This window comes from Littorina saxatilis, linkage group LG16, assembly GCF_037325665.1.
Source record: "Littorina saxatilis isolate snail1 linkage group LG16, US_GU_Lsax_2.0, whole genome shotgun sequence".
NCBI classification, from domain to species: Eukaryota; Metazoa; Mollusca; class Gastropoda; order Littorinimorpha; family Littorinidae; genus Littorina; species Littorina saxatilis.
Window position 1 is genome coordinate 4,085,635 of NC_090260.1, and position 26,911 is coordinate 4,112,545.

Below are 26,911 nucleotides of genomic sequence, written 5' to 3' on the forward strand. Positions count from 1 at the left end.
TTTATTTTTTAAACTTATGACACGCTTTAAAACATTTTCCGGAAGATCGCATATCATCTCAACACATATGTGTAACGATGCGAAATTTTACCGGACGTACGTCTCGTGTGTTGACTTGATATCGTAAAAGTTTCAAAGCAATCCATCGGACAGTACTGAAATACAGCGCTGTTTGTCATGGTACCCTTCAAAATGAACGTAAAAACCTCTGGTTTTCTACTGCTTTTGCGCTCCATACATGCATCAGTAGAAATGACATTACACAAGAGATACGCAAGATAGCAAAACAAAACAATCTGTTGTGGGTAGATAATTAGTACATTATTATCTCCTCATATGTAACAGTCGCAAAGTTAAGCCTATTTTGGATGTGGTATCTGACGGTTTTGTTCAAGTCGATTTGGGGGGTACCCTTACTTTGGCGGCTGTCACGTGATACCTTTAACATTGTGTCGGTATAGGCTCGTTGGTTTCCGATATTATCCATCCGTATTCGTGTACTGTACGCTCTGTCGATCTCTGCCGATCTTGCTGTTCCGATGTTACGTTGATTAAGCTCCAGAATGCATTGACCAATCGCCAAAAGGAGCTGGCGTTATTTCATTTGTTTGTTTGTTTATTTGTTGCTTAACGTCCAGCCGACCACGTAGAGCCATATCAGGACGAGGAAGGGGGGGATGAAGGGGGCCACTTGTCAAGCGATTCCTGTTTACAAATGCACTAACCCATTACTTGTGTCCCAGCAGGCTTTCGTAAAACTAAATTAATACCTACTGGCAGGTTTCACAATCTTCAATCACAGACTTCCTTTTTTTCAACAAAATTAATCTTGACAGAAACCTTTGAAATAATGTTTTTATTAAAGCCTTACATCCTCCTGGATGGAATCAAGACAAAAACTTGTATGCAGACGCATTCTTGTCGACATAATGTGATATCTTGTTACAGTACTCTATCAAACAAAGGGATAGACTTAAACAGAATTGGATAACCATTTATTCAAAGAATATTGTCCAGAGGCTTTAATAAATAAAGCAATAACAATGCAAGCAAAATATCATTTCCGAGCTCAGTGAAAAAAGCAGTAAATAAGGTCTAATTATGGGAATTCCGTTCTTCTGAACTGCTATTTTGCTGTGATGCACGTCATGAGCATACCTTCAAAAAGTAACAATGTTAATTGCACTCCATTTCTCTTTCTTTTTTTAAAGTAGAATCATTGACTAATGAAAATAAAACGATCTTGGAAAAACAGTTCCATATTCTTAGAAATAAATACCTGAAAATGTAACCCTACCCTCTAATGGTGACATCATGACAGCGAAAAAAATACCGAACAAGTCATGTGAAGCAATAATAAAACATTAAGTTGATTTGAAACTAAAAGATCAACATTGGAACCAGGGACGAGTCCTTAACAATGCTAGTGAGATTTGGCTAGCCGAAAGCAGCAAGACCGAGACGGGTTGCCTCTGCGATGCATATGAACAAAAAAGGCGATTTTTCTCATTTGAGCAGATTTTCACACTAAGCATGACATATCTGTTTATACATTGGGATCCAGGAAATCGAAAGGATACAATACAATAACTTTTGAATCTGTAATCAAAAGTGTTATTATTATTTGGAATTTTTAGAATGTTATGTAACAAATTTGATAATACAATTCTGAACTTACATAACTTGACGAAATGTAAAACAAGTCGCGTGAAGCGATATATAAACCTGTAGTCAATCTATAGGCATCAAATTGAAGGATAAACTCAAAAAAACAGTCATCGGCGAGACTAAATTCAGCTAGTCTCGGTTAACCATACCCGAAAACCGTCACGGGTCACACTCGTCTCCGCGAAGCATACTCAACCTGTTTTCTTTAATTCTGAACGCTTTTTTAAAGTAAACATTACATATGTATATATATTTTAAATCAGAAAAAGATAAGAAGTACAATGCAGTAATGTTTGAATCTGTAATGAAATATTTGTTATTGATGACAATTTTAATGAGCAAACTTATTCGCTTATTTTCAAGCTACCTAGCTCTAATGCAATATCAAAGTCCCGACTGAGTCAAATAGTACTTGACAGTTCCGCCCCAACTATCACAAAAACGGAAAAGACGTCCTCAAAGACTGTGGCAGAGTACCTTAACGCAGTCCTAGTATATCCACTACAGACTGAACTAGGATGTACCTGGATGCAGTCCCAGTATATCCACTGCAGACTGAACTGTGGCATAGAACCTGGACGCAGTCCCAGTATATCCACTGCAGACTGAACTGTGACATAGAACCTGGACGCAGTCCCAGTATATCCACTACAGACTGAACTGTGGCATAGTACCTGGACGCAGTCCCAGTATATCCACTACAAACTGAACTGTGACATAGTACCTGGACGCTGTCCCAGTATATCCACTACAGACTGAACTGTGATATAGTACCTGGACGCTGTCCCAGTATATATCCACTACAGGCTGAACTGTGGCATAGTAATTGGACGCTGTGTCAGTATATCTACTACAGACTGAACTGTGGCATAGTACCTGGACGCTGTCCCAGCCCACTGCAGACTGAACCTTAGATGGCACAAGAATCGGAGAGGAAGAGGTAACCTTAGCCAATGGTGAAAAGGTGGTTAACAACAACCAAGGGCTGTTCTCTGATTCTGAGTCTTGCCATTTCCACTTGAACATCAGCGCACACTTTGATCTTTTTTTTTTAAATCCAAGTTGAGGAGATGCAGACCATCGAGAGTGTTGGCCCTACTTAGGAGCAAGATGAGATCATTACACCCTAAAAGTGTGCACAGTTTTAGAGGTCTAGCTTGAAAAAACATCAGAGATAACCCCAACGTTAAGGTTTTTTGTCTACGGACATGGGGACGGACACATGTGAATCCTAATACTCACCATTACATAGGTGAGTCAAAAACACTGCCCTAAAGTTTGGCATTTGGAAAGTTAAAACAAGTCGCGTAAGGCGAAATTACTACATTTAGTCAAGCTGTGGAACTCACAGAATGAAACTGAACGCACTGCATTATTTCACAATGACCGTAGTCCGCCGCTCGTGCAAAAGGCAGTGAAATTAACGAGCCTGTTTAGTGCGGTAGTGGTTGCGCTGTGCTGCATAGCACGCTTTTCTGTACGCTTCGTTTTAACTTTCTGAGCGTGTTTTTAATCCAAACATATCATCTATATCTATATAGGGCTTGTGTCTGTCTGTCTGTCACTTCGCGATGCACGGCCAAAGTTCTCGATGGATCTGCTTCAAATTTGGTGGGCATATTCAGGTAGACCCCGGACACAATCTGGTCGATCAAATTTTCAATACGTGCTCTAAGCGCGGCGCGGTGAACCGATTATCTTCCTTCCTTTGCCGAGTGGCGTCAATCACGTCAACACGTGCTCTAAGCTGGCGAAGCCGGCGAACCGCCACGCTGCATACTCCGTCTCGCGATCATCCTGGCGAAGCCGGTGCGAACCGCCACGCTGCATACTCCGTCTCGCGATCCACCCGACGAAGCGGGTAATCATCTAGTATCTATATGTTTTTGGAATCAGGAACCGACAAGGAATAAGATTAAAGTATTTTTAAATCGATTTCGTAAATTTTATTTTAATCATAATTTTTATATTTTTAATTTTCAGAGCTTGTTTTTAATCCGAATATAACATATTTATATGTTTTTGGAATCAGAAAATGATGAAGAATAAGATAAACGTAATTTAGGATCATTTTATAAAAAATATAATTTTAATTACAATTTTCCGATTTTTAATGACCAAAGTCATTAATCAATTTTTAAGCCTCCAAGCTGAAATGCAATACCAAAGTCCGACCTTCGTCGAAGATTGCTTGGCCAAAATTTCAATCAATTTGATTAAAAAATGAGGGTGTGACAGTGCCGCCTCAACTTTTACAAAAAGCCGGATATGACGTCATCAAAGACATTTATCGAAAAAATGAAAAACATATCTGAGGATATCATTCCCAGGAACTCTCATGTAAAATTTCATAAAAGATCGGTCCTATATGATCGTGACTGGCTGTCTTTCCAAGTTGGAACGTTTTCAATCTGCTGTCTGACGTCATCAAAGTGTTGAAAAACGTACGGCGATGTCTATAAAACTCTCACTTGACCACAACATTCACAATGCCGTGCATTCAAGGATTGAAAAAAACACTGGCATTGATCAGACACAGTCATTGAATGTTGTTATTTTACACATGAATCTGCTTAACATTTGGTAAGAAATGACCGTCAATCTAGTAGTGCCGGGCGGTCGTGAGAATTCAAGGTTTTCAGAGACAGACAGTAAATAACGTGTTCTGAAATAAACACATGCCGAAAAATTCTTTAGTCAGCCAGTTGATCATCTGCCTGACAACGGATAGGAAGTGTAAAATTGGTCGCATCATGACAATTTGCTGTGTATGGCGGTTATAACTGACGATTTGTCTGCAGGGCGGTCGTGAGAAAAAATGAGACGGACACCTTGCCCGAGTGACAAAATGACCAAGCGCAAGTAGAATAAGCCGTAGTTAGCCTTTCAAAACCATTTCATGTCGTGATTTGATGGAAATTCCTACTTATTAAAAGCATTTTACGTCCAAACCTTTTGACAGCCATTCAAACTGAACAGATTTGTAATTAATGTTTTTGAGACGGACACATTTAGAAAAAAGACCGTTTACTTCGCATGCGATTGTATCGAATAAATATAAACACATTCATTGTTTTTTTTAATTAAGTGTGTTCATCTATCTCTGTTCTTTGGTTTCTAATGTACTTTTAACTGGATTTCTTTGTGTGTTTTTGTACTGGTGCATTTGTCTATTGCAATGTCGCTAAAAAGGGAAATCGTGTCCGTCTCATTTCTCACGACCGACCTACCTCTTTCGCAGGTGGGGAATACAAACTTGACTTGAATTCGATCAAAGTTTATTTTTCATATGTAAATTCCGAGGACATTCGACATAAACCATTGAAAATTCACGACTAAACAAAACGAAACGTTTTATTTAATATCAAAGTCAGGGACATACCCGACTCTGAAGACTGTGAAACCTGTCTACTGGAAGATTACCAGTTTCCAGTATGTTAAAATAGGCTTAACCTATCTACTGCTGGGCTTACATCAGAACACTAACAGATTAAACTATACATGAATCGCGAGACAAGCGGCAAGAGAAGAGATTTTTGGAAAAAATACAGGTGAATGAGCAAGAAGGCAGAAAAAAGAAAAGAATTCATGAAGAAAAAGAGAGCATGACAGGAAAGAGGAACCAAAAATCTACCTAACAGCAAACTAGAAAGCTCCTGCGGTTCCAAAAACAGGAGGGGCCTTTAATTTCATAACCGCAGTGCCCCACTGCGGGCGTTATTTCATTGAAGAATATCCAAACCCAGAATTCTCCTCTTGTTGTTGAGATTTTGAAGATTTTGTTTGGAAAAAACGACGCTCTATTAGCAGATCATTTTAGAAAGGGAAGCAAACGGTTAAAAATGGGTTTCGACAGAGCCAATGAAGGGAGATAATAACTAGTAGATCTTTTATTTTGTGGTACGGTAAAATCGAACAAGGTAACATAAATATGTACACGATGAATGAAGAGAGAGAGAGAGAGAGAGAGAGAGAGAGAGAGAGAGAGAGAGAGAGAGAGAGAGAGAGAGAGAGAGAGAGAGAGAGAGACTTAGACTTAGACTTAGACTTAGACTTAGAACATTTTATTCACATAAAGGGTAGACATTTTAGGCCATAGGCTTAATCTTACAATGTGCCCTTTACATTCACACAAACACATATTCACGCGTGCGCCCGACTAGAATCATAGAAACATCAAACATACAGTAATAATAAATGAGAAAAGTAGTAGAAAATACATGAATGGAACATCAATAAAGCAATTACAGAATGGAACATTAATTACGCAATCACACTTGCGCACTCACACGCAGACGCACAAGGAGGAACACATATAATACTAATAATAATATACACACAACTAAGTGCCATTCAACAAGCACACAATGAGCCTACCAAGACAGGTAGATTTAGCATTATGTCGGCATGCAGCAGTCAATATTTCAGAGTAATAAAATAATTATAATTAACAAAGCTAGCTACAATACCGGCAGCGTAACTTATGAAGACCTCAGTATGTGTTTCCTGAGGGAGGTTTTGAATGCGTTCAATTAACGGCACGTTTGTACATTCGAAGGAAGAGAGTTCCACAGTGAAGGTCCCACGAAAGCAAAGCTAGTTTTGTATAGATCTATGCGAGTCCTTGGTAATATATATATATATAGATTTGTTTGACACATAGCGCTCGGAAGCTTTAGTCAAGAATGCATTTAGGTATGGTGGGGCCAGCTCATTGAGCGCCTTGTACATTAGAATTAAGATGTTGTAATCGAACTGCTGTTGAAGTGGAAGAATATTGGCTACCTTCAACTTTTCTGACGTGGACAGATAAGGATTGGTTACAATAAGCTTAGCACCTCTTCTGTGCAAGGAGTTTAGTTTTTTCATTATATTTTCACTGGCACCGCACCATACAGTGGAGGCATAATTAATATATGATAGACAGTGTGCCACGTAAAACATTTTCACCCTCCTTGTCTACAAAGGGTTTTAGTTTAGATAGGAGATGGAGATTGCTTGACAGCTTTTTACAGATATTCTTAACGTGTATGTTCCACCTAAGCTCCTGGTCAACTTCAATTTCTAGTACTCTGTGTGATGAAACCTGTTCTATAGGATCTGAGTGCAGTTTTAAGTTGAGGAGAAGGGGCGCTCTCTGATGTTTCTGTCTAGATGTGACTACCATACTGCTGGATTTTTTGGGATGCAGGGTCATTTTGTTGTTACTACACCACTGTTCAACGTCGTTGATTCCCTGCTGAAGGTCAGCCTCCACTTGAACTATTTTTTTGGACGATGAGTGAAGAGAGCTATCATCAGCAAAAAGCTCACAAGATACATTTTTATTCGTAATATGCAAAGGTAGGTCGTTTATGAAGATACTAAATAAAAGTGGGCCAAGAATGGACCCCTGAGGAACTCCGCAATTTAGAACACCATCTTGTGAATATTGACCATTTAGATATACCCGCTGGGATCTGTTCGTGATGAACGATGCAAGCAACTTAACTGTATCACTGTTGTTTATATAAAACTTTAGTTTAGTTATGAGAATATTGTGATCGACTGTTTCAAACGCTTTCCTCAGATCGAGGAAAACTGCACCAACTAATTTGGAATCGTTGATAGCCGACAGCCAGGTGTCACAGAGACGGACAAGAGCCGTGGAACAAGAATGAAACTTACGAAAACCAGATTGGAATTGGTAAAAAAGATCGTGGCTTTCCATGTGATGGATTACATGTTTATGGATATGCATCTCAAGAGGCTTAGAGAGCACCGATAGAACAGAGATAGGACGAAGGTTGTTGATGTCGCTAGAATCCGACGTCTTAGGAATAGGAATAACTTTAGCACATTTCCACTCCAGAGGGAAGACCTTTGTTTTAATACATAGATTGTACAAGAACGTCAGGGACTCTACTATATACGGAAGTGAAAGTTTTAGAAAGAAGGTACTAATAGTGTCTACGCCCACGGACTTTTTATTCTTGAGGTCAGATATATATTTCCCTACTTCATGAACTGCCAGTGCAGGGATAGGGCTCTGGTCAGCAGACCGCAGCCGGTCACTACAGAAACTCTCAAGGAGAGGGTTAGAGAACTCGTTTTGTGTGGCTATAGAATTAGATTGGGTAAGGAGGGACGCGGCGGACAAGAAGTGGTTGTTAAGCGTGTCTGGCGATGCCACGACCGAGGGCGCTAAAGACGGCTTACGCTGCTTATGCGTAACCTCGTTCATGGCACGCCAGAGGTGCGCTGTATCACAATTATTCGAAATCATCTGTTCGAAATACCTACGTTTCGAATTTTTCACTAAAACACTGATTTTGTTCCTCTGAAGTTTGTACTCGTTAGTGTTTTTGTCCTTCTTAAGCGTGTCCCTAATTTTCATAGCCTCCATTATTTCAGCTGTAATCCACCCAGGCTGCGCCTTTTGTTTAACTCTCCTCCTTCGAATGGGGGCATGCTTGTCCACAATAGGCATAAACAAGCTTTGCCACAAGGATAAGGCATCGTCAGAATTATCACAATTATGTACAGAAGAAAAGTTGACATGACTCAAATCATATAAAAAGGAAGTTTCATTAAAGTTCTTAGTTGAGCGGTACTCAAAGGTGGTATGCTCGCCCTTGGCACGCTTCCGTGGTCTCCATGACAACGTGCACATGATGGGACTGTGGTCACTGAGACTGACATCAGAGAGCCGGACGTTAGACACCCTGTTTACATTATTGGTATAGATATGATCTAGTAGGGTGGAGGAGGTGGGAGTAACTCGCGTAGGCTGCTGCACCAGTTGTTGCAGTCCAAATAAATTGCAAGTTGACTCCCAGGATGTGTGTGTTTTAAAAAGATCAATGTTGAAATCCCCTAAAAGAATATAGTCAGATTTTGGATTTGCCGCAGTGACCAAGTCCATCATGTGCACAAAGTCATCATACCAGGCATAATTATAAGAGGGATTTCTGTACAAGATACAGATAAGTATGGTAGAGTCTTTAGCACTACGCTTTAGCTGAACCCACATGCTCTCCACTCCCCCGGTCTCTAGATCCGGGCGCCGCGTGACATAAGGCAATACGTCATTGTGAACATAGATGCCGAGGCCCGTCTGGGGAGAACGAGTGGCGTCCTTTCGAAGAAAAGTATAATTGGGAATGGAAAGTTCGGAATCAGATTGCAAATTTAAGCGGGTTTCCGTGAGACCAAGGAGGTGGAGGCGCGGGGGTCCGCTAAGAAGAGAGAAGATGTCATGCAACTTGTTGCCTAGGTGATACACATTAACATGACCGACACGTATGCCCGAGGAAGAATTAGCAAAATCTCTCATAGGTTATAAAACAACGCAAAATTGAAATTAAAAAGCACTATTAAACGAAAGGGGATAAGCACAAGAAACGGTGTAGGTAACACGAAACAATACCTAACAAATGTAAGAACAAAAGTCAAATAGAAAACAAGTGAAGACAAAACGGAAAAGCAAACAAGACTCAAACAGCCAGACGCTTTTGCCAAAGAAAATGAATCAGATGCACATGGGATCAAAATAAACCAAAACACGCGGCGCAGTTCATCAAAAAATTAATCGTCACACCGACTGAAGTCTTGGCACCACAATGAGAGAGAGAGAGAGAAAGAGAGACACTGTCACAGTTTAATTAAAAATGAGCCTACAGCCTCTTCCAGTGTGGGGGGTGGGGGGGTTACACATGAATCACTGACAGGAAAAAATGAAAACATGATATACAAACGTATGCAAAACACACAGTGGTTTGTTCCAAGCTTTCCTCCATCAACAATCATGCACATCAATGCTGTCTAATATATGTACATACTACCGAACAATAAATACAACAAAACCTTCAGCGACAATTAATCCTCATTATTATTTAACATTGACAATCTTAACATAAACGCAAAAAAAATAAAATTGCTAAATCTGCAATTGTTTTTGTGTCTTGTTTCCTAAACAAGGTAATCATACTGCCTAACTGATCACCAACACTTAATGTCAGATATGACATTTATGGGTTTTATGTATGAACATGTATGTAATATGAGTACTTAATTAATGATGAAATGATGCTGTTATTAGAATGCATTAATTGACAGAAGTAGACTCGTATCGCGAAAAACATTATTATTGATTCGCATGCCTGTTTGACCATGTACCGTTACTTGTAGAGCCGAGTCTCCACGCACTCACGTGCAACAGGTGAAAAACCTGAATGTCCATTTTTTGTAAGGTGAGCTGTTAGACTTGTGTCGCCAGTCACCTGAGCTGTTAGCATCACTTGCCAATTGAACATGTAAGAGGCAAGTCGGGGAAGATTCTTTGCTCGCGTGCTCAGGTAAACTATTTTTCATGATATGTTTTCGCTAAGGAACATTAGTATGATTATGAATAAGCATTCTTAATATTCGTTGTTGTGTTAAGTGTTCATTGTACTAGTTCTTAATCTGGATATTCTGAATAGTTGTTGTTTAATGTGTTGATAAATAACTCGGACATGGATGGGAATTAATATTAGTATTGACAGTAGTTATTTAAGAATTCGTGTGAGTGTGGTTGAATGTGGAGTGTAATTACAGCCCAGGGTGAATGATGAGTGAATTGCTGTGTGTGTCATGCCTATGGAAATACTGACTCAAGAATTACTTTCACATGAGTCTTCCCAGAGACAGAAGATGGAATTCGCGAGAGCTTGTCTGAACATTCAAGCAGACGCATGAAATGAAGATGCACGAAGCAGAGCGACGTGATCAAATAACCGGACTATATGGACCACGCCAGGAGTCGCCGCGTCGGCTGGGTGATGGAGAAACACAGATGAACTACACTACGCTGTTCTGGTGATGGGGTAACACATTAGTTTACTCATCTAGAACCCTGGGCGTAATGTGTATATGTGTGTGAATCCTGAACGTTTGATATATATATATACATGCTTTACCAGTGAGCTATATAAACATAATGAGCTCCACGTATTTTCTTTTATTGTTGGAATGAATCGGCGGAGAATAACGAATGCGTATAAATGTAATAGTAGCCTTCTGACTGACAGTCGGTATTGTAGATAATTCATTCCTGACAATTGGTGACCCCGTTTTCCCCAGTGTATGTGTCTTTAACAGATTGTAGACTGTTAACGCACACCTTTGAAGATTTTTTCATTGTATGTTGTTTGCTTGACTACGTGTATAGGCATATCTGTAAACACACATTTTGTGAAGATTGTTGTTACAGTGGTAAAGTGTTTTCATAAAGAAACTTTTACAGTATTGTGATTTTGTATATTATATCACCATGAGTGACGATTGGGATTTGTGGCTGTCTCGTGGGAAAGAGCTAGGTCTTAAAGACAAAGACTTAACCGGTTTTGTCCGTGAACAGTAAAACATTGCTAGAGATGAACGGAAAGAAAAAAGAGAGGCAGACAGTGCCCGACTAGAAGTGCATGCAAAGCGAGAGACAGAAAAGGAGCTTGCCAAACTAGAAGTCGAAAAAGAGCATGAAAAGCGAGAGACAGAAAAGGAGCTTGCCAGACTAGAAGTCGAAAAAGAGAGACTAGAAGTTGAAAAAGAAAAAGAGCAGACTAGGCAAAGCGAGTTAGATCTCGAAACGGAAAGGGTAAAAAAGGAGATCAGACGTTAAAGTTAGTCACTCAACCAGTTATGGACCTTTTTAACCAAAATTGCCTATGTTCGATGAAAACAAAGACGACATTGATGCATTTTTGTTTCGGTTTGAAACACACGCTTCGGCATGCGGCTGGGATAAGGGTAAATGGCCTGTCTACTTGGCTGCTTTATTGAAAGGTAGTGCCTTGTCGCTTTATCATTCAATTTCAGGAGAACAAACCCTTTCGTGGGATGTATTGAAGTCTCATCTTCTTCGTAAGTTCCAATGCACAGAGGAAGGTTTCAGAGAGCGTTTCAGAGCTGTTCGTTCCGAGATGGGAGAGTCATTTTTAGCGTTTTTAACGCGCTGTCGTCATTTGCTCAACCGTTGGACTGAGTTGTCTGGTGTTTCCAACACTGCCGAAGGTTTACAAGACTTGTTTTTGCGTGAACAGATACTTCAGAGTTGTACAAAAGATGTGGCCGTGTTCTTGAGGGAACGTCAGCTGGGCCACCCAGTCCACCCAAATATAAGGAATATTTCCATTGTAAATAGAAAATGTTCATGTTTTTGGCTCACGTAAGTGTAGCCTATGCGATCGTAACTTTATCTGTCTGTGCGTGCGTGCGTATGTGCGTATGTGCGTGCGTGCGTGCGTGTGTATGTCTGTGGTAGAAACTCTAACATTTGAAGACGTCACATTACATTGACGTCACATTATGACGTAAGAGGGTTAGACGTCACGCGAAGGAAGTACTGAAAGTCTCGGACATTATTATTTTGAGCGGGCCGAGACTAGTGTACATGCAGATAGACAGATCTAGATCTAGTGTCTCGCTTTCTTGCACAGTTTCACCTATTCTCTTTCTGTGTGTGTGTGTGTGTGTGTGTGTGTGTGTGTGTTTGTTTGTGTGTGTGTGTGTGTGTGTGTGTGTGTGTGTGTGTGTGTGTTTGTGTGTGTGTGTGTGTGTGTATGTGTGACGGAGTGATTGAGTTTGTGTTACTGTTTGTCGATTTCTTACGTGAGCCTTGATGGCTTCGCCTCTTGTTTGAGTGTATTATGCCTATAAGTTGGAGTTAAAAAAAAGTAAAAAAAAGAAAAAAAGACCAATGAAGAAGGATGCTCACTGCCTATTTACAAGAAGAACAAGAGGCGAAGCCATCAAGGCTCACGTAAAAAATCGACAAACAGTAACACAAACTCAATCACTCCGTCACACACACACACACACACACACACACACACACACACACACACACACACAGAAAGAGCATAGGTGAAACTGTGCAAGAAAGCGAGACACTAGATCTAGATCTGTCTGTCTGCATGTAGCCTACTTACAAGGACACGACTGCCAACTGGTCTCGGCGCGCTCAAAATAATAATGACCGAGACTGTCAGTACTTCCTTCGCGTGACGTCTAACCCTCTTACGTCATAATGTGACGTCAATGTAATGTGACGTCTTCAAATGTTAGAGTTTCTACCACAGACATACACACGCACAGACGCACGCACGCACGCACGCACGCACAGACAGACAAAGTTACGATCGCATAGGCTACACTTACGTGAGCCAAAAAAATGAAGAAAAAGTAAAAAGAAAAAAAAAAAGAAAAACAAATTTCAGAGAAAGAAACAGGAGGGTTTGAAGTAGACTGCATGCAACTAAGGTAAAACAAAAAAAGTCGCGTAAGGCGAAAATACAACATTTAGTCAAGTAGCTGTCGAACTCACAGAATGAAACTGAACGCAATGCAATTTTTCAGAAAGACCGTATACTCGTAGCATCGTCAGTCCACCGCTTGTGGCAAAGGCAGTGAAATTGACAAGAAGAGCGGGGTAGTAGTTGCGCTGAGAAGGATAGCACGCTTTTCTGTACCTCTCTTCGTTTTAACTTTCTGAGCGTGTTTTTAATCCAAACATATCATATCTATATGTTTTTGGAATCTGGAACCGACAAGGAATAAGATGAAAATGTTTTTAAATTGATTTCGAAAATTTAATTTTGATAATAATTTTTATATATTTAATTTTCAGAGCTTGTTTTTAATCCAAATATAACATATTTATATGTTTTTGGAATCAGCAAATGATGGAAAATAAGATGAACGTAAATTTGGATCGTTTCATAAACTTTTTTTTTTTACAGTTTTCTGAGTTTTAATGTCCAAAGTCATTAATTAATTTTTAAGCCACCAAGCTGAAATGCAATACCGAAATCCGGGCTTCGTCGAAGATTACTTGACCAAAATGTCAACCAATTTGGTTGAAAAATGAGGGCGTGACAGTGCCGCCTCAACTTTCACGAAAAGCCGGATATGACGTCATCAAATACATTTATCCAAAAAAAGAAAAACACCTCTGGGGATATCATACCCAGGAACTCTCATGTCAAATTTCATAAAGATCGGTCCAGTAGTTTATTCTGAATCGCTCTACACACACACACACAGACAGACACACACACACACATACACCACGACCCTCGTCTCGATTCCCCCCTCTATGTTAAAACATTTAGTCAAAACTTGACTAAATGTAAAAAGACAGTCAGACAGACAGACAGAATGACATGCGCTGTGTGCATTTAGTGGTATCATTGCAAAGTACATAGGCCTACCGGCGTTTCCTCCGGTGAAGTTGTCAAAGCGCAGAGTGAAGTTGTGAGAGACGTCTTCCACGTAAAAGCCGCTGTATGTCGCATACCCGATGGATTTGTACCACTTGTGCATGTCAATACGCAACTCGTACCTCTGTGAAGTGGTCAGCCTGTGCAGCTTGTCCAGTCCTGCACCGTGAACACACACACACACACACACACACACACACACACACACACACACACACACACACCCACACACACACACACTCAAAACTAGTAGGAGCAATATATGACGACATGCATTGTTAACGGATAAAACGATTAAAATGACGTTGCTTCATAATAGTAGTGACCAATTTTGCTCCCAGTGTCGCACTGCATGGGCATGATCTTGATCTCGCTGAAGTTTCATTGAGTAGACAGTACTGCCTCCAAAGGTGTTCCAGCTCACCCCACCGTGGCAAGGAGCACTGCTGCTGGTCTTGTAGTTACCTTTCAGGAAGGAGTATTGGCAGTAGTTCAAACAACAACATAGCAAAATAGTTCTGTTTGGTGCCATCTGAGCTCAGAAATTGCCACGGACTCTGATTGTTTAACTTTTTTAGATGGAGGTTGCAGGGGCGGATCACATCATTTTTAAGGGTGGGGTCCAAATTCCTGTTAGGGTTAATTCGACGACGCGAAGCGTTTAGTTAATGGCGTAAAGCGTTCATACCTCCTAGGGGCGGCAGGTGGAATGCCTCCCCCCCCCCCCCAAGAAAAATGTAACAATCTGGTGCAATCTGAGCCATCAGTTTTTCTTTGTTTTCAAATGTTGTTTCTTCTAAGTTTTTAAATATTTTTTTTTAAAGCTATGGGGGGGGGGGGGGGGTCTGAAAACTCTCTGGATCCCCCCCACCCCCCCTGGATCCACCCCTGGGTTGCACTTGCATTCAATGCACAACACCCCATCACCCCCCCCCCCCCCTCACCTTTGCCCACCCCTGCACGGTAATGGCATGTCTAGCGCATACACCATGCACCTAGGCCTGCTTAGAAAGTAAACATCCTGTTTGGCAGAGACACGGGCCAATTAAAGGAACAGCTCCTCCAATGATTTTTGAGAAGCAGTATTTTGCTTCCTGGCAACGGAAAATTACCTGCACAGAGATGCTTCTGGTGTGTTATATACTTGCTCGATAACACATAAAATCAAAACGTTTGTCGTGTTCCCTTTTCTTAGTTCAACATTGACCGCATGAGACATCAGGACTTCACATATTTGTGTCACACAACCTAGATCTAGAGTCGCTTTGAACCGCGAATGAATGAATAAAGTGGGGCACACAGGGCCCCGATGGTTCGGTGGTGGCATACACCACGAGAACCGGGGTGCGTTGCATAGGCAGAGCGCCACATAACGTTTGCAAACGTTTTCTAGGCAACGCATAGTTTTGTTGTGGCGCTCGCGAACTCTCGCGAAAGTTAGCAAGCACTCGGTACGAGTACCATTGTCTGGGGTCACTGAAGCGTAACAATGGCGACCGCTCGCCGAGAATGGTCTAGGCAACGGGGGTTTGCGCGGAGCATTCTGTAACGTACCTGAGAGGTGGCACGCCAGAAACTATTGCACTGTACTGAGCTTCTCTCTCTCTTTTTCTCTATTGCAGTCTCCCTCTCTGTCTTGCGTGCTCTCTCTCTCTCTCTCTTTCTCTGTACGGTTGGCCTAGTGGTAATGCGTCCGCCCCGTGATCGGGTCATACCTAAGACTTTAAAATTGGCAATATAGTGGCTGCTCCGCCTGGCGTCTGGCATTATGGGGTTAGTGCCAGGACTGGTTGGTCCGGTGTCAGAATAATGTGACTGGGTGAGACATGAAGCCTGTGCTGCGACTTCTGTCTTGTGTGTGGCGCACGTTAAATGTCAAAGCAGCACCGCCCTGATATGGCCCTTCGTGGTCGGCTGGGCATTAAGCAAACAAACAAACAAACTCTCTCTCTCTCGCAGTCCCTCTGTGCCTGTCTCTCTGTCTACGTCTCTGTCTCTTTCTCATTCTTTCGTTCTTTCTCCCTCCCCTCTATCCCTTTCCCTATGCGTTCTCTTTTTTTTCTATCTCTCCCTATATCTGTATGTCTCTCTTTGTGTCTGTCCAAAAGTCTCTCTCTGCTATATTTGTTGCTCTTTTTCTATCTCTCTTCCCCTCCTCCTCTCTTTCTCCTTCTCTCTGTCCCTCTCTCTATCTCTCTCTCTATCTCTCTCTCTATCTCCCTCTTTCTCTCTCTCTCTCTCTCTCTCTCCCTCTCTGTCTCTCACTCTCTTTGTCCGTCTCTGTCTTTTTCTGCCTGTCTCTCTCTCTCTTTCTCATTGTCATTCTCTCTCTCTCTCTCTCTCTCTCTTTCTCTCTCTCCCTCTCTGTCTCTCACTCTCTTTGTCCGTCTCTGTCTTTTTCTGCCTGTCTCTCTCTCTTTCTCATTGTCATTGTCTCTCTCTCTCTCTCTCTCTCTCTCTCTCTCTCTCTCTCTCTCTCTCTCTCTCTCTCTCTCTCTCTCAAGGGTCAGTGCTTGGTCCGATTTTGTTTTGTCTGTATATCAATGATCTGCCACTGCACATTTCTGATAGTAATGTAAGAAGTGATTTTTTGGCTGACGATTCTTCTCTTCATTCAAGTGGAAAGTCTGTTCCTGTAATAGAGTCCTCCCTTCAAACAGCCTTAAACGATGTAAATAACTGGTGTAGTGCTAATGCTATGATTGTCCATCCAATACAAACTAAAAGTATGGTAATTGCAACCAGACAAAAACATCAGATTTCTCCACTCAAACTAAATCTTACTATTGGTACGCAATCAATTGAACAAGTTCAACAGCATCGCGTTTTAGGGGTAATTCTTGATTGTGAATTCAAGTGGCAGGCACAATTACAGCATATTTGCAAGAAAGTAGCCAAGAACGTTTTCCCCCTATCCAAGTGAAAGCAATATACCGACAGAAGGACTCTGGAAATGTTCCACCATGCTCATGTAATGCCTCACATTAATTATGTTTCGACGCTCTGGAATGGCAAGAGTGATGTCCACTTGAAAAAGTTAGACTCTCTCTATCGTCGCTCGGCCAAACTTATCGTAAAGGATAATGCCTCAACATACATGGAATTAAAAATGCTTAACTTTCTTTCACTGAAAAAGCATCTCAAGTTAAACACAGCCATTTTCATGCATACATTGTATTACGGTAAAGTGCCGATTTACATTACATCATTATTTGATAAAGCTACCCACAGATATGGGTCGGTCAACTTGATCCCACCAATTCCACGAATTGACCTGTATAAGACCAGTCTTGCTTTTTCGGGTACTTCAGTTTGAAATTCACTTCCATCATCCTTTAAGCACTTAAAGTCATCAAACAGTTTTACAAAAAAGTGTTAAAAACCACTTAATGTCCGAGTAGTTTAACGCCTTTTGACCTACCACACTTAGTATTACGTCAAAGATATGCTGTGCATTGTATATTCTGAACATATTTTTGTTGTACTATTGTGGAGGACGGGAGGTAACCTCGTCAAAGGCAAATAGGCCAGAAGGTTTCGAGTTGTTTCCCTTCTTAATTTCCTTTTTTACAGTTCCCAGCATTCTTAGCGAGTCGCTACTTTTTGTCTTTGAGAGAAGAACAGCTTGATGTAACTAAGAGTTGTTTTTGGGCTTCTAAGTCCAACTCCAGGGTGAGTGGAGGGGTTTTATTTGGCAGGGTTGTTGTTAAGAACCTAAGTAACAAATTCGTATGTTTGGTTTATTGTGTTTGTTGTTTTTTTAGCAAGAAATATGTATAATCATAACCGGTCGCTGTGAAACTAATTTGCGCCATGTTGTTTTGTGTGTGCAGGCATGTGGTGGGTCTTTTGGGTCTGTTTAGTCTCTGTTTGGGTCGGTTAAGAGTCTGTTGTGTGATGTATTCCTTGTGAAGTCATTAGTATTGTCAGTCATTTGTGAGTTGTTTATGTAATCTAGTGTTCATTCTTTTAGTCTGTGAATCTTTAGTTATTATATTGGTTATAGTGTTCGTTTTTTAGCCTGTGAATCTTTAGTTATTATATTGGTTATAGTGTTCGTTGTTTAGCCTGTGAATCTGTAGTTATTATATTGGTTATAGTGTTCGTTTTTTAGCCTGTGAATCTGTAGTCATTATATTGGTTATAGTGTTAGTCGTATATATATATATATATATAGTGTTCGTTTTTTAGGAGTGTTAGCAGCAGTCCTGAGTTTGAACTTTGATGAGAGAATAGTTGTCTCCCTTGAGATAGATTACAGAAACGGTTGTTATTTGTTTAGAGTAAATAAATGTTGTAAAGGTTAACGTTGTGAGTTTTTTGTAGTTTAGTTTATAATTGTAAACACTTATTTCTTTCTGTTCTGATGTAAGTCCAGCAGTAGATAGGTTAAGCCTATTTTAACATACTGGAAACTGGTAATCTTCCAGTAGGTATTAATTTAGTTTTACTAAAGCCTGCTGGGACACAAGTAATGGGTTAGTGCATTTGTAAACAGGAATCGCTTGACAAGTGGCCCCCTTCATCCCCCCCTTCCTCGTCCTGATATGGCTCTGCGTAGTCGGCTGGACGTTAAGCAACAAATAAAAAAAAAAAAAAAAAATCTTCACTCTTTGTTTCAAATACACACTCAACAAGTATACATACACACCAATTCATATGCACACATATTGAGCAGACACGCACATAAATACTCAACAATAATACATATTCAAGAACACTTATATTTTCAATAGTGGTGGTGAGGACCAACCGCTATAAATGGTGTCGTCCCGACAGAATTCGATAGGTATAGTGTAGGGTGGATTTAGAAAAAGAAAGAAGAAAAAAACAGTGTATTTGAAGTTTGGAAAGAATAGTCTGTGTTTAGGTTTTGTGTTTAGTGATAGGATAGTGGGTGTTTAGTTTTTGTTTAGGGTTAGAGTGTTTAAGTCCTGTTGTGTTGTATTTGGTGTTGACCCACCACATTGGCCACTGTTATTATGAGGGTGGCTGTCCTGGAGCGTGGGCAGCGACAGAGCTGGGAGGCTGGACCACTTGCAACGCATGTGGAGTTGAACTACGGGACCGCTTGAGGGTGCTTGTCCTGGAGCGTGGGCAGCGTGGGCAGCGACAGAGCTGGGAGGCTGGACCACTTGCAACGTGTGACATTTTCGTTTTATGTGCACGACTCCATTCTGAGAAGAAATTCACTGCACGCGAACGACGACCGGGAAGAGGATCAGGAAAGAACCACATCATTTGTAGTTGAAGAGTGAATTGTTTTTAAAAGGAAAGAAACACGAACTTTTAAACGTTTGGCGTGCCAGCCAATGCGTAAAAATGATGAAGGATGAATGATGTGTGAGTGAGCATATATTTGGAAATTGTATTGGACTTTTCACACAGAACAGTGATTTGCATACTTTTCATGTTTTGAGATTTGTCAGAGTAGTCATAGATTGATAGAAACGTGCTAGTAACATGTCATTGTTCCCAGATAACCCAATGATGCAGAAAATCAAAACAGAAAAGTTGTCGACTGATCCACTTCAAGGTAGTCTGAAACCTTTGAAACCCGGGTTTGGGAGGGGAAGGATGTTTGGTCGCTTGCCAGATGGTAGTGGTAGTCCCGGTCATGTCTCAGTAGTGGTTCCACAGAAGAGGAAGATAAAGAAATTTAGTGGAGAAACTGATAGGGACTATGGTCTGACAGAGTTTATCGAGGAGGTTGAAGCAGCCATTCCTACACTACCCCCACAAGAGGACCCCCCTACTTTTGTATTTGCTCACTTGGAAGGTAGAGCAAAAAGGGAGGTAAAAACCTGTGGAGTTTCATATCAGTCAGTGGATGATATCTTGGCTATCTTGAAAGAGGCTTTCGGTGATAAAAGGCCAGTGTCTGTCGTGTTGAGAGCTTTCTCAGAAAGGGTACAGGGAAAAGATGAAAATGTTCGCGAGTACGCTAGTGAACTCTTTGAAAAATTCCGTGCTTTGAAAGATAGGCAGAAGGAACTAGGTCAGTCGGTCAGTAGGTCAGTCGGTCAGTGAGGAAGCACTCTTGTGCGATCACTTTGTCGAGGGTTTGAAGGATAAGCGTCTCGTGTGGGAGATGAAAAGAGAGAAATCCCAGGTCAGCTTTTCGGTGTTGAGGAAAACAGCACTAGAGTGGGAGGAAATTCATGATGCCCCAACCCCGAAACATAGAACTAGGGCAGACGTTGGTGAGATCATTGATGGTCATGGGTCTGCTAGTTGTGATGCTGTACGACAGGTCAATCCACAGACTGTAGCGACACAGTCAGGTTCCACTGTTCCGTCTGCTGATGGACAAAGAAGGCAGCAGAGAGGCTTCAACTCTCGAGGGTTTCATTTTGAGTGGACAAATGATGGAAAGCCGATTTGTGCTTGTTGTAAGGGCATTGGTCACATGAAACGGGTATGCCCGAACGAAGTAGCAGGACCGAAGACGCAAGATTTAAACCCAAACCCGTCGCTGTAGAGAGCCATATTGGCGACGGAGAGGACAAAGAAGGCTCCACTTTTTGGAAACGCTTAGTTGGAGGTAGACCCGTTGTCTCGGTAGAGATAGGAGGAGTTAGACTTGAAGGACTCTGGGATACAGGATCACAAGTAACTATTATCAGTGAGACGGTTTACAGGGAACACTTTCAGCAGAGTAGTCTGGTTGAAAATGCTGATTTCATCAGACTGGTAGGCGCGAATGGTTTGGCTATTCCTTATTTGGGGTACATCATTCTGGACATAAAAGTGGGAGGTCAGGTTCTCAAGAATAGAGGGGTTTTTGTGAAGAAAGATGCGTCATCAGCGGCTGCTGTGATTGTGGGAACCAATGCGATTGCGGACGTCAAAGGCATTCCAGAGGTCAAAATGAAAATGCCCAGGGTGGTAAAAGACTGTCGTCAGATTGTTCGATTACCGAAAGATGGGGTACATATCCCAGCTAGATCGATTGTCAGTGTTGTTGTCCCTGGGAAGCGTGGGAAAGATGAAGATCATGATGAAGAGTTGGTGATTGAACCACTTCATAACCAGCATAGCACAAAGTTCATTGTAGCACAGACACTTGTTAGTGGAGAACAATGGCAGATTCCGCTTGTCAATTTGAGCGACGATGACATTTTCTTACAAGGAAGAACACCGATAGGTACAGTTCACTCAGTGCAGAACATTGTTGTTCAAGAAGTTCTTGTTTGTCAAGAAGATGATCAGATTGTAGTAAGTCAGGCACAAGCAGAAAGATGGTCAGATTGTAGTAAGTCAGGCACAAGCAGAAAGATGATCAGATTGTAGTAAGTCAGGCACAAACAGAAAGATGATCAGATTGTAGTAAGTCAGGCACAAACAGAAAGATGATCAGATTGTAGTAAGTCAGGCACAAGCAGGAAGATGATCAGATTGTAGTAAGTCAGGCACAAACAGGAAGATGGTCAGATTGTAGTAAGTCAGGCACAAGCAGGAAGATGATCAGATTGTAGTAAGTCAGGCACAAGCAGGAAGATGGTCAGATTGTAGTAAGGCAGGCACAAGCAGGAAGATGATCAGATTGTAGAAAGTCAGGCACAAGCAGGAAGATGGTCAAATTGTAGTAAGTCAGGCACAAGCAGGAAGATGATCAGATTGTAGTAAGTCAGGCACAAGCAGGAAGATGATCAGATTGTAGTAAGTCAGGCACAAGCAGGAAGATGATCAGATTGTAGTAAGTCAGGCACAAGCAGGAAGATGATCAGATTGTAGTAAGTCAGGCACAAGCAGGAAGATGATCAGATTGTAGTAAGTCAGGCACAAGCAGGAAGATGATCAGATTGTAGTAAGTCAGGCACAAGCAGGAAGATGGTCAGATTGTAGTAAGTCAGGCACAAGCAGGAAGATGATCAGATTGTAGTAAGTCAGGCACAAGCAGGAAGATGATCAGATTGTAGTAAGTCAGGCACAAGCAGGAAGATGATCAGATTGTAGTAAGTCAGGCACAAGCAGGAAGATGATCAGATTGTAGTAAGTCAGGCACAAGCAGGAAGATGGTCAGATTGTAGTAAGTCAGGCACAAGCAGGAAGATGATCAGATTGTAGTAAGTCAGGCACAAACAGGAAGATGGTCAGATTGTAGTAAGTCAGGCACAAGCAGGAAGATGATCAGATTGTAGTAAGTCAGGCACAAGCAGGAAGATGATCAGATTGTAGAAAGTCAGGCACAAGCAGGAAGATGATCAGATTGTAGTAAGTCAGGCACAAGCAGGAAGATGGTCAGATTGTAGTAAGTCAGACACAAGCAGGAAGATGATCAGATTGTAGTAAGTCAGGCGCAAGCAGGAAGATGGTCAGATTGTAGTAAGTCAGGCACAAGCAGGAAGATGGTCAGATTGTAGTAAGTCAGGCACAAGCAGGAAGATGGTCAGATTGTAGTAAGTCAGGCACAAGCAGGAAGATGGTCAGATTGTAGTAAGTCAGGCACAAGCAGGAAGATGGTCAGATTGTAGTAAGTCAGGCACAAGCAGGAAGATGGTCAGATTGTAGTAAGTCAGGCACAAGCAGGAAGATGATCAGATTGTAGTAAGTCAGGCACAAACAGGAAGATGGTCAGATTGTAGTAAGTCAGACACAAGCAGGAAGATGATCAGATTGTAGTAAGTCAGGCACAAGCAGGAAGATGGTCAGATTGTAGTAAGTCAGGCACAAGCAGGAAGATGGTCAGATTGTAGTAAGTCAGGCACAAGCAGAAAGATGGTCAGATTGTAGTAAGTCAGGCACAAGCAGGAAGATGATCAGATTGTAGTAAGTCAGGCACAAGCAGGAAGATGGTCAGATTGTAGTAAGTCAGGCACAAGCAGGAAGATGATCAGATTGTAGTAAGTCAGGCACAAGCAGGAAGATGGTCAGATTGTAGTAAGTCAGGCACAAGCAGGAAGATGGTCAGATTGTAGTAAGTCAGGCACAAGCAGGAAGATGGTCAGATTGTAGTAAGTCAGGCACAAACAGGAAGATGATCAGATTGTAGTAAGTCAGGCACAAGCAGGAAGATGATCAGATTGTAGTAAGTCAGGCACAAGCAGGAAGATGATCAGATTGTAGTAAGTCAGGCACAAGCAGGAAGATGGTCAGATTGTAGTAAGTCAGGCACAAGCAGGAAGATGGTCAGATTGTAGTAAGTCAGGCACAAGCAGGAAGATGATCAGATTGTAGTAAGTCAGGCACAAACAGGAAGATGATCAGATTGTAGTAAGTCAGACACAAGCAGGAAGATGATCAGATTGTAGTAAGTCAGACACAAGCAGGAAGATGATCAGATTGTAGTAAGTCAGACACAAGCAGGAAGATGATCAGATTGTAGTAAGTCAGGCACAAGCAGGAAGATGATCAGATTGTAGAAAGTCAGGCACAAGCAGGAAGATGGTCAGATTGTAGTAAGTCAGGCACAAGCAGGAAGATGGTCAGATTGTAGTAAGTCAGGCACAAGCAGGAAGATGATCAGATTGTAGTAAGTCAGGCACAATCAGGAAGATGGTCAGATTGTAGTAAGTCAGGCACAAGCAGGAAGATGGTCAGATTGTAGTAAGTCAGGCACAAGCAGGAAGATGGTCAGATTGTAGTAAGTCAGGCACAAGCAGGAAGATGGTCAGATTGTAGTAAGTCAGGCACAAGCAGGAAGATGGTCAGATTGTAGTAAGTCAGGCACAAGCAGGAAGATGGTCAGATTGTAGTAAGTCAGGCACAAGCAGGAAGATGATCAGATTGTAGTAAGTCAGGCACAAGCAGGAAGATGATCAGATTGTAGTAAGTCAGGCACAAGCAGGAAGATGATCAGATTGTAGTAAGTCAGGCACAAGCAGGAAGATGATCAGATTGTAGTAAGTCAGGCACAAGCAGGAAGATGGTCAGATTGTAGTAAGTCAGGCACAAGCAGGAAGATGGTCAGATTGTAGTAAGTCAGGCACAAGCAGGAAGATGGTCAGATTGTAGTAAGTCAGGCACAAGCAGCAAGATGATCAGATTGTAGTAAGTCAGGCACAAGCAGGAAGATGATCAGATTGTAGTAAGTCAGGCACAAGCAGGAAGATGGTCAGATTGTAGTAAGTCAGGCACAAGCAGGAAGATGGTCAGATTGTAGTAAGTCAGGCACAAGCAGGAAGATGATCAGATTGTAGTAAGTCAGGCACAAACAGGAAGATGATCAGATTGTAGTAAGTCAGGCACAAGCAGGAAGATGATCAGATTGTAGTAAGTCAGGCACAAGCAGGAAGATGATCAGATTGTAGTAAGTCAGGCACAAGCAGGAAGATGGTCAGATTGTAGTAAGTCAGGCACAAGCAGGAAGACGATCAGATTGTAGTAAGTCAGGCACAAACAGGAAGATGATCAGATTGTAGTAAGTCAGGCACAAGCAGGAAGATGGTCAGATTGTAGTAAGTCAGGCACAAGCAGGAAGATGGTCAGATTGTAGTAAGTCAGGCACAAGCAGGAAGATGGTCAGATTGTAGTAAGTCAGGCACAAACAGGAAGATGATCAGATTGTAGTAAGTCAGGCACAAGCAGGAAGATGATCAGATTGTAGTAAGTCAGGCACAAGCAGAAAGATGGTCAGATTGTAGTAAGTCAGGCACAAGCAGGAAGATGGTCAGATTGTAGTAAGTCAGGCACAAGCAGGAAGATGATCAGATTGTAGTAAGTCAGGCACAAACAGAAAGATGATCAGATTGTAGTAAGTCAGGCACAAGCAGGAAGATGATCAGATTGTAGTAAGTCAGGCACAAGCAGGAAGATGATCAGATTGTAGTAAGTCAGGCACAAGCAGGAAGATGGTCAGATTGTAGTAAGTCAGGCACAAGCAGGAAGATGATCAGATTGTAGTAAGTCAGGCACAAGCAGGAAGATGATCAGATTGTAGTAAGTCAGGCACAAGCAGGAAGATGATCAGATTGTAGTAAGTCAGGCACAAGCAGGAAGATGATCAGATTGTAGTAAGTCAGGCACAAGCAGGAAGATGGTCAGATTGTAGTAAGTCAGGCACAAGCAGGAAGATGATCAGATTGTAGTAAGTCAGGCACAAGCAGGAAGATGATCAGATTGTAGTAAGTCAGGCACAAGCAGGAAGATGATCAGATTGTAGTAAGTCAGGCACAAGCAGGAAGATGATCAGATTGTAGTAAGTCAGGCACAAGCAGGAAGATGATCAGATTGTAGTAAGTCAGGCACAAGCAGGAAGATGATCAGATTGTAGTAAGTCAGACACAAGCAGGAAGATGATCAGATTGTAGTAAGTCAGACACAAGCAGGAAGATGATCAGATTGTAGTAAGTCAGGCACAAGCAGGAAGATGGTCAGATTGTAGTAAGTCAGGCACAAGCAGGAAGATGGTCAGATTGTAGTAAGTCAGGCACAAGCAGGAAGATGATCAGATTGTAGTAAGTCAGGCACAAGCAGGAAGATGATCAGATTGTAGTAAGTCAGGCACAAGCAGGAAGATGATCAGATTGTAGTAAGTCAGGCACAAGCAGGAAGATGGTCAGATTGTAGTAAGTCAGGCACAAGCAGGAAGATGGTCAGATTGTAGTAAGTCAGGCACAAGCAGGAAGATGATCAGATTGTAGTAAGTCAGGCACAAGCAGGAAGATGATCAGATTGTAGTAAGTCAGGCACAAGCAGGAAGATGATCAGATTGTAGTAAGTCAGGCACAAGCAGGAAGATGGTCAGATTGTAGTAAGTCAGGCACAAGCAGGAAGATGGTCAGATTGTAGTAAGTCAGGCACAAGCAGGAAGATGATCAGATTGTAGTAAGTCAGGCACAAGCAGGAAGATGGTCAGATTGTAGTAAGTCAGGCACAAGCAGGAAGATGGTCAGATTGTAGTAAGTCAGGCACAAGCAGGAAGATGGTCAGATTGTAGTAAGTCAGGCACAAGCAGGAAGATGATCAGATTGTAGTAAGTCAGGCACAAGCAGGAAGATGATCAGATTGTAGTAAGTCAGGCACAAGCAGGAAGATGGTCAGATTGTAGTAAGTCAGGCACAAGCAGGAAGATGGTCAGATTGTAGTAAGTCAGGCACAAGCAGGAAGATGGTCAGATTGTAGTAAGTCAGGCACAAACAGGAAGATGATCAGATTGTAGTAAGTCAGACACAAGCAGGAAGATGATCAGATTGTAGTAAGTCAGGCACAAGCAGGAAGATGGTCAGATTGTAGTAAGTCAGGCACAAGCAGGAAGATGGTCAGATTGTAGTAAGTCAGGCACAAGCAGGAAGATGGTCAGATTGTAGTAAGTCAGGCACAAGCAGGAAGATGGTCAGATTGTAGTAAGTCAGGCACAAGCAGGAAGATGGTCAGATTGTAGTAAGTCAGGCACAAACAGGAAGATGGTCAGATTGTAGTAAGTCAGGCACAAGCAGGAATATGGTCAGATTGTAGTAAGTCAGGCACAAGCAGGAAGATGGTCAGATTGTAGTAAGTCAGGCACAAGCAGGAAGATGATCAGATTGTAGTAAGTCAGGCACAAGCAGGAAGATGGTCAGATTGTAGTAAGTCAGGCACAAGCAGGAAGATGATCAGATTGTAGTAAGTCAGGCACAAGCAGGAAGATGGTCAGATTGTAGTAAGTCAGGCACAAGCAGGAAGATGGTCAGATTGTAGTAAGTCAGGCACAAGCAGGAATATGGTCAGATTGTAGTAAGTCAGGCACAAGCAGGAAGATGGTCAGATTGTAGTAAGTCAGGCACAAGCAGGAAGATGGTCAGATTGTAGTAAGTCAGGCACAAGCAGGAAGATGGTCAGATTGTAGTAAGTCAGGCACAAGCAGCAAGATGATCAGATTGTAGTAAGTCAGGCACAAGCAGGAAGATGATCAGATTGTAGTAAGTCAGGCACAAGCAGGAAGATGGTCAGATTGTAGTAAGTCAGGCACAAGCAGGAAGATGGTCAAATTGTAGTAAGTCAGGCACAAGCAGGAAGATGATCAGATTGTAGTAAGTCAGGCACAAACAGGAAGATGATCAGATTGTAGTAAGTCAGGCACA

At 41.9% G+C, this 26,911-nt stretch overlaps 1 protein-coding gene across 1 annotated transcript in view; it reads right to left on the reverse strand.

Annotated features, from left to right (window-relative positions):
• Positions 1–14,062, reverse strand: part of LOC138951553 (ficolin-1-A-like) — a 17,150-nt gene extending 3,088 nt beyond the window's left edge. Inside the window, exon 1 of the mRNA XM_070323133.1 lies at positions 13,899–14,062. Within this exon, the coding sequence (XP_070179234.1) occupies positions 13,899–14,010 (112 nt within the window). The 5' untranslated portion in view covers positions 14,011–14,062. The remainder of the gene's footprint in view (positions 1–13,898) is intronic.
• Positions 14,063–26,911: the final 12,849 nt, after the last annotated feature.